At 42.3% G+C, this 8,571-nt stretch overlaps 1 protein-coding gene across 34 annotated transcripts in view; it reads right to left on the bottom strand.

Annotated features, from left to right (window-relative positions):
* Positions 1–342: 342 nt before the first annotated feature.
* Rcbtb2 (RCC1 and BTB domain containing protein 2) overlaps positions 343–8,571 on the bottom strand; it is a 44,583-nt gene continuing 36,354 nt past the window's right edge. For 33 of the 34 annotated variants that reach the window (XM_087585364.1, XM_087585383.1, XM_087585368.1 and 30 more), the window contains 3 exons: positions 7,366–7,505; positions 5,908–6,038; positions 343–1,972 (listed from right to left, as the gene is read on the bottom strand). In XM_087585364.1, coding sequence (XP_087441490.1) covers positions 1,832–1,972; positions 5,908–6,038; positions 7,366–7,505 — 412 coding nt within the window. In that variant the 3' untranslated portion in view covers positions 343–1,831. The remainder of the gene's footprint in view (positions 1,973–5,907; positions 6,039–7,365; positions 7,506–8,571) is intronic. The other variant, NM_199084.1, reaches the window with a different exon arrangement.

Here is an 8,571-nt window from a genome sequence, read left to right as displayed (position 1 = left end):
GGAACCATTTATATCTTAGGGTCAACTTTGCTATAAGACATCTGAATATCTGCTTTTTTTTTAAGATTTATTTATTATATATAAGTACACTGTAGTTAACTTCAGACACACCAGAGGAGGGCATCAGATTTCATTCCAGATGGTTGTGAGCCACCATGTGGTTGCTGGGAATTGAACTCAGGACCTCTGGAAGAGCAGTCAGTGCTCTTAACCACTGAGCCATCTCTCCAGCCCCTGAATATCTGCTTTAAACAAGTACAGACCATAAACGGGATTTTTATCGACCTATGAGACAAAAGTTTGATACTTCGATTTTTGTTATTTAACAATTTAAGAAGGCAGTTTATTCTATCAAGTTCTTTATTATCAAATAATTATACATGAGAATACGATTCTATTTCTAAAAAGATTTCTTTACATAATATCATATTGTGAGACACTTAGAAGAATCCAATGCTAGATCTTCTTCAGTTAGTTTCTCTTTTGCTACACAGTGGCTTGTTTTGGTCTAAAATCTCACACTTTGTCCATCACAATGCTACCCATGAAGTGTATTAGTTCCTTTCCATATAGTACTTACAACTGCCTGGTTAAGAAACTTATAGTGACATAAAAGCTAGCTACAAGAAAAACATATAATCAATCTTATAGAGGGAGACCCTCCACAAATATAAAGAAAAACAAAGGGCTTTATGTAAATACATAGGGCATAGGATTCCAGAAGTAACATTCAAAGTTAATGTTTCATTGTCAACAATGCCACTGTGAGAAGTTAAGGTGGAAAGTAGAAAATTAAAAGTAGCCCTTGGGCCTTTGACAACGTAGTTGCTAAGGCATTTTATGAATGCTTATAACACTCTAAATTAGCTACTATTTCTCAGAAGTATAAACTAAAAGAATGTGACTATCAGACTTCTAATTTTGTTTACAATTACAGACTTCTAATTTTGTTTCTTCCTTCCCTACCCTTCTAGCTGTTCTCAGTGTACCCTTAAGATGGGTTAACTGAGTGCCTTTTAAATATAAGGCACTATGTTAGAGGCAAAAATTGTGGGCATGTCAGCATTCCTTGTATCCTGTGTATTGACTGGTTGAATATTAGACCATTTCTCCAGATTAGCAAACTATCAATGTTTCCAAAATGTTCACCATATGTGACTCAAAGGAAGAAATGGTAACTATAATTTTCATTTCTTAGGTGATACCTTTTTATTTTTCATGTATCTTAATTATATTCTTTCTCCACCTCAACCTCTTCCAGAACCTCCCAATTTTCCAAAAACAAAACAAAACAAAATAAAACCAGCCAACCAAAATGACAACAAAACAAAATAGCACATAAAAACCACAGAGCTATGGAATCTGTTAGCCAGTTACTCTTAAGCATGGGGCCTGCCCTGAAAGAACAGGACACACATGTATGAAATCAGAGACTGACAGCATGTATAAGACCTGTACAAGCTCATACCAGACAGATCCCTGGTCAGAGAAGAGAGGCGAACACAGTCCCCAACCACCCACCCAAAAAGTGATTTGCAGTTGACACCTGCGGGAGAGGGAAACTCCCTAGCAGAGGGCTGATGGTACACTTTCACTTGGTATGTGGTGAGTCGGTCCCAGTTGCAGCACTCAGTGCCTGGGTTAGGTAGGTAGAGAGAACTGACTGTAGCGTTTTGACAGAAGACAAGAGCCTGGTCAGATGTAGTTCTCATCGACACCGTTAAAGTACAGAGCAGTTGTTCGTCAATGGCTTTTTTTGTAATTATTCTTTATTCATCTTTGCGGGCGGGGGTGAAATGGAAGGCTTAAGCATTCTTTTCCATGTTTGGGATCAGTTCTTAAAGGCTCCAACTCTGCTGGCTTTGCTGATAAAGTTCTTCAGAAGATCGTGGTCCATTTCTGCAAAGCCTGACGTTTGTGTGACTACGGTCAGATGGTTGATGCAAAACCTGAAGCAGAACTCTTCTAAGTCCTAGGAACAACAACAACAACAGCTTGATGAATTTGTATTCCCAGTGCAACCCACCAAGGCAAGAGAATCTCTCTCAGAAAAAGGATCAGATGGCCAGTAAGTAGGAGGGAGTGTTAGCAGTGCGACACAGCTACAGCAACTGTTAACTGCAGTTAGCCCATGTCTCTGAAAGCATGAACAACATAAAGTTATCCAGCACAGCCAGAGCGAACACCTAGCCTTTTCTTCCAAAGGAGGAACTAAGCATAGGTATCCATCATCTTTTGCCAGCCATTCTTTCCTTCCTTTTCCATACTTGTTTAAAGCATTGTGCTCCCCTGTGTTTTTAAATGCTTCTGCCTGTGAAGAGTTTGTAGATGAAGGGGAGAGATCAAGACAGTTGTCAGTTCCAGGAAGCCTAGATCATTAGCATCCTCATTTTCCTCTGCAGGACAATGGATGGGATGTGTGGAGTTCATCATACATCTTTGATAATCTTAACTGGGAGTAACTAAGCAGTGGACTGTGTGCTTAGTACAGGTGAGGCTCTGGGTTCAGTCTCTAGAGCCAAAATAACTTTTATAGGCTTGCATATGTATCAATATAAATACATGTGTTTATATAAAAATTAGTGCTGAGGGATGAGCTTAAATCCTCCAGTAGACTAGGCTTCAGGAAGTGTTCTACACCCAGGTATTATCTGACTCAGCACAAGGGTACCACCTGTTCATATTCAGAGTTTAAAGTTCTGTCTCTGTGTTTTTGAAGCTATTTTATAAAATAGAAAGCTCCCAACAGTTCCCAAGAAATTATATATGTCCATTGCCTGTTACAGTCTTTTCTCTATACATGTAAGCTCTAGCAAATGCTGAAGATGGATGTAGGAAAAGAAACAGCCATGCTAACATGCAACAAACACATAGAACATTTCCCTTGTGAGGAAGAAAACCAGCCACACAAGGAAAATGTGATCATGTCATCCCACAACAGACAGGCAGACTGCTGGAGTCTCAGTGGTAGCAGGACAGCTCTGTTCCACATGAGCTCTTGAAGACAAAATGGAATAGTTGCATCCCTACACAAGAAGAACGTGCTGTCTGGAGAGATGCCAAAATCCCCGAGAGCCACTCAATAGCCCACAGTATAGGGAAGCATGCTGGTCAGAGTGGCTTCTCTTTGGCTGAGTTCTACAGAGCAATGGAGGAATGCCTACCCACAGCCGCACTGGTGCTGTGGAGGCTGGTAGCTGAGCTCCTCAGTGTCTGAGAGAGCTAGACAGAGCCAGAATTGCTAACTACTGGGAAACCAAAATATCCCTAAGAAACTACCACTTAGGTCTATCTTCCTTTGGTTTTTGGACTGGGAATTTCCCGTAATTATTCTAAAAATGGGATTCAGAAAGAGTTCCTGGGATTAAATCAATTTAGGGTAGAACTGAGCTACCAGAGAATTCTGGCTATATAAGAAAAGCTCTTTATTATTTTTCAAATGCTTAAATTTCTACTTAAATGCTGTTGTTTTACACAGCCATATTTTAATAAGAGCTCTTAGTTCTGTCAGGCAAATACAGACATCACAGTTCCCTGTTCTTCTAGAATATGACTCATACTTCATCTAATACTTCCTCTTACTCAGTCTAAGCCAATGAATGGGACTTTGTGCTTTACTCAGAAGAGGCTCTATAAAGCCCTTCCCTCACTTCCCCTGGCTCCTGGGTATCCTAGTGAACGGCCCATGATTGGTAGAAGGCCTACCTCCTCGCTCTACCATAGGTCACACTGCCCCACTTACTTGAGGATCTGCTCTAGCACCTGTCCTTTTTTTTTTTTTTTTTTTTTTTTGGTTCTTTTTTTCGGAGATGGGGACCGAACCCAGGGCCTTGTGCTTCCTAGGTAAGCGCTCTACCACTGAGCTAAATCCCCAGCCCCATGTTCTCCTTTTTATACAAACATGCACTGATTTATTTCAAATGGCCCTTCAGTTTTAAGTAGAGTTTCCTTGAAGAGCTGTTTCTGGCTCCCCAGTTGCCAGTTCCTCTTGCATTCTCTCAGGCCTTCCTGCAAGGCTACACTACAACAATGTAGCTTTCATTCATCAGAGCCTGCAGCTTTACTCTCTAGGGCTTCAGTGTACTTAAGGATTTTTATCACCTCCTGAAACACCTGTCCTGAATTGTGTATTTCTAAATATTAGAAATTTCACTTTTCACTCAACATTAAAATAAAAGAAAAAAGGTACTCATATGGAATGGCTTTACAGTGGTACTAATGTAGAGTCCTTTGCTAGTGTCCCCTTACTGGAATCTTCACCTCTGTCTGTCTCATAACATGGTTTACAGCTCTCAGGACACTTCTCTCTACACTGTAGACTGGCACACTGAATGTCTTCTCTGGAGGTTTCATAGATCCCTGAGGTCAGATTCCTAGTCACCCTGTCTAACTCGGTGCTCCTTGCCATGCTTCATCTCAGAGTAAGATCTTTTCAGTTATCCAGCCTAACATTCTTGACATGAACCTTAAACTGTCCTTCCATATCCCACCTCCCAGACATCAACGACGATAATGTCTCTGCCTTTTAATTAGTTACAGTCCAACCACTTTTCACCACTCCTACAGCTTGGGTGAAGCTACCCTTACACTTCCTGGTGGACATAACCTCCTCATTGGACATTCCCTACCACCAACCTAATCCATGTGGATACAGTTGCATGCTTTTTTTTTGTTTTTTGTTTAAATATTGAATGAAAAATGAAATCTCAGGTATTTAAAAATATATACAAGTTAGGCCCCGTGGCTCAGGCCTATTCTTCAAGACACTTAGGAGCCAGAGGGCAGGAGGATAGCAAGTTGGAAACCTGTCTGGGCTACAGGGTGTTCAAGGTTAAACTTGGACTAGCAGTGAGATCTGCCTCAAAATAAGCATAGAAGAGAGCTAGTGATGTAGCTCAGAGGTCAGCTCTTGCCTGGCTAGTACTAAGCTCTAAAATTCAATGCGTAGAACTACACAAAGAAAGTTTTTAATAGAAAGTAGAGGAAGGAGGATTGAGCTCTGACCTGGGTGTTGGGGGCAGCCAAACCCTATGAAACAGGACAGTCCTAAAGTCTGCTCCATGCATTGTTTCCTTCCGCAGACTTGGAATTCCCTGCATAAGCATGTCACTGTTTACAAAGAGGAAAGGGGCATCTGTCTCTACCAGTCTCCTCTCTATTTTCTTTTTAAATCAATGGAGAGGATATCCTTATACCAAGAGGAAATGACTCTAAGGAGTTATGGCCTGTTTCCTACAGATTTAGCTCTAAAACAAATTTCTTTCCTTTCTCTATCTTAACAATACACAGCCACTGTAGAAAGTTCAGGAAGAAAACAAAGAGAAGGAAATGTCTAAGAGAAAACCATGTCTAATCTCCCAGGCAAGTGTATGCACTTTGATGAGAGCCATCTCCCAGTTCTTTCATGTATATTTATTATATTTTCCACTTGTTCTGTGGTTCATTTTTTCCAGTGAAACTGCCCATGTTTTCTTTTCATTGTTTTTTACTGTGAAGAACTTGCTTTATTGTATGTTATGAGAACATTTCCTCAATGTGTCACTTGCTTGTGAATTGATTTATATGTGTGTGCTTGTACATGGTGCATGTCACAACACATGTGTGGGGACCAGAAGACAGCTGGGAGACAGTTCTCCCCTTCCATATGTGGGTCCTGAACTCACTGCAAGGCTTGACTGCAAGCTCCTTTACCTGTGAGTCATTTCACACTTAGTGTATAAAGATTTTAATCACTGGAAATTTAGTCCACCAGCCTTTTATAGTGTCTTCCTCTAACCTTCCTGAGGCATGTTTTTAATGCCATTAGAGTCACATAATTTCTCTAGAACTCTGGTTTATTTTTGCATGTTCCATTTTCATCTCCCTAGATATTACTTTTAGTGGCTCACTGGAAGACGCTTTTCTTACCTGAGCATCGTACTTGACAGCAGCAGACAGCAGAGCAATAGCATTCTCCTCACAGATCCCTTGCTTGATAGTTTGTTGACAGAGCTTTTTCAGCCGAGTCTCACTGTAAAATGTAGCCAGATCTAGCAATCCTGATGGAAAGAAAAACTTATTGTGGGTATGCTCTGAGCACCTGTGAACGCTTCCAGTAGGCCCACTGAGCCCTAAGCGCTAATGCTGCATCCCAGTACCCTAAAAAGACAACTGAGCTGATGCTGAAGAAGGCTGGGAATTAACATAAGAATGGCTTGAATAATTTTTCCTAGAAAGGAAACAGGTTTGTGTTTCTCTGAATTACCCCCTCCTGAATTAGCAGGATCTTCTCTGAGGCCACGCCCATCAGCACACATGTTGTCATAGAATTAAAAAGAAAGCAGAGGAGGGACTGTGGTCGGAGGGAGTCAGTGTCGCAGTGTACAAGCTTAGCAGGCCCAAGACCTACCTTCAGTTCCAGCACCAAATAACACAAAGGAATCCCCTCTCACAGGCAGGCACATCTTCCTGCTCCCCTCTTCAGCAGCACTCCTGGAGAGCGCTGTTAGAGAGCAGTCTCTCTTACACACTTCCCACTGCCTGAGGCTGAGGCTGCCCCACCATGAATCCTCCCACATAAATGGGCTTCACTTTGCCAAAATCAAAGACTGAACTGGTTTCCTCTTATTCAACACTCACCCAGAGTTTACTGTGGGGACATGCTCTGACCCTGAGCACTTTGTTACTTGTTAATGTTTTTCTTCTCTTTAATTAGTGACATTCTCTTGGCTGGGCTATTTTCTCTGTGCATGACCTGGTGTTCAACTTCACATTCTTATTTGTTGATTTCTACACACACACACACACACACACACACACACACACACACACACACATCTCTGTGCATGACCTGGTGTTCAACTTCACATTCTTATTTGTTGATTTCTTCACACACACACACACACACACACACACACACACACACACATACACACACTCCAGATTGTGAAATGTTTAACTGAGCCACCTAAAATGCCCACGACCGATGTGTAGCAGGCATGACCTTGATCTACTCTGGGGCAATAATGAAGAAATCTTCTCAGGCTCCCCCTTCACAGAAAAGATTTGCCATCTGCCCTTGCCTCCATGTTTGCCTGTGATGCTCTGGTGGCGATTGGTGTTCTAGTGACCTCTTACTGTACCTATCCACTCAGCCTTCAGATGCAGTATTGACAAGGGAAGTTTGGGCTCTAGGCCCGAAGGTGTAGCTCAGTAGCAGCGTCTGAGAAAAGCCAAATGTATGTTCCAATCAAGGACCACAAAGACAAAAGCTCAGGTTCGCCATCACCGGAAGATGTCACGGTGTCTGTCTGCTGGCCTGCAAAGAAGCCGCCTTCCTAATTACTCAACATTTGCCAATTCCTTGGTAAAGTCTGTACTGATTACCTACTGCCTCCTCAGGAGGTAGGCTGATGTTATCTGTGTATAGATATTCCAGGAAAGCTCGGAAGACAGGATACGAAAATTCACTCATTTCTACAATATCGTCTTCACTGTCTTCTAATGAAGAACGAAAATGTTCACACCTGAAAGAAGAAAGGAAGATCCTATCTGTAGTTCTGGACTGGCGTCAAAGGACTACCTGAGAACTTCCTCTTGAAGTTGTATACTTTCCTGTTTGCTAGTCCGTCAAAGCTTGGTCCCAGGGTAGCAATAATAGGAGGTGGCAGAACCTCTAAGAGGTGGGGCTGGAGAAGGGGACTTAGTGTGAGCTCTATCACTGGGGCAGTGCACGGAAAGGGACTTGTGGAGACCAAGCTTCTTTTGGATCCCTGGCTTGTGACAGTGGCATAGTGGTTCCAGTGGCCACTTCCCACCATGATATGCTGCCTCTCAGGAGGCCCCAAACAAAACCTACAAATGAACCTCACGCCAAGGTAAGTTTTGAAGCTGAGCTCAGCCTCGCCAAGCACTGTTAGCAAATAACCTTTGTGTCAGTTAATTCTCTCAGGCATTTCCTATGTCCTCAGAGCTAAAACATCATCTCTGCCTTGGCTCCTTGCTTTCAATTGCTTAATCAGCGAGGCTGCAAATGCAGCCTGTTGCTGCTGTGGGCAGCCCAGACTGCAACTAGACTTCCTTCTCACACTGTCTTTACTGATCAGCATTGCTTTTAATAACTGAATAATTAGGTTTCTTCATTCTGTCTGAATTATGTCCCTAAAAGTGTCTATGTGATGATCTAACCCTAGTAACTGACAATGTGAACTTATATGGAGCCAGACTCTTCACAGAAGTCATCAGGTTAAGCTGAGTCATTGTGGTAGACTCCAAGGCAACCAATCAGACAAAGGGGAAGATCGGGACCAGGCAGACTCAGAAAGCGTTAAGAATCGTGCCTCAGAAAGACAAAGACCGCCACAAACTACCACAATTCAAGTGTAGGCTTGGTGAAAACACCACACTGCCACTATGATAAAGTAAGTTGCCGTGACTTAGGCCGAGTGTGTATAGTGCTCTGTCACGGTAAACTAAGCTCATACTTCCTTTGTGAAAGTATATGCTCTGTGGTGAGTCAGGTGACACTATGTGACCTTACAGAATGGGAACCTGACACCAAAATACCACAGTGGGTTTATGCGTCACTGAAAG

Source organism: Rattus norvegicus, chromosome 15, assembly GCF_021556685.1.
Source record: "Rattus norvegicus strain SHRSP/BbbUtx chromosome 15, alternate assembly SHRSP_T2T, whole genome shotgun sequence".
In the NCBI taxonomy this organism is placed as follows: Eukaryota; Metazoa; Chordata; class Mammalia; order Rodentia; family Muridae; genus Rattus; species Rattus norvegicus.
Note: the sequence above shows the minus strand (reverse complement) of the source record. Positions and strands in the feature narration are given on the sequence as shown.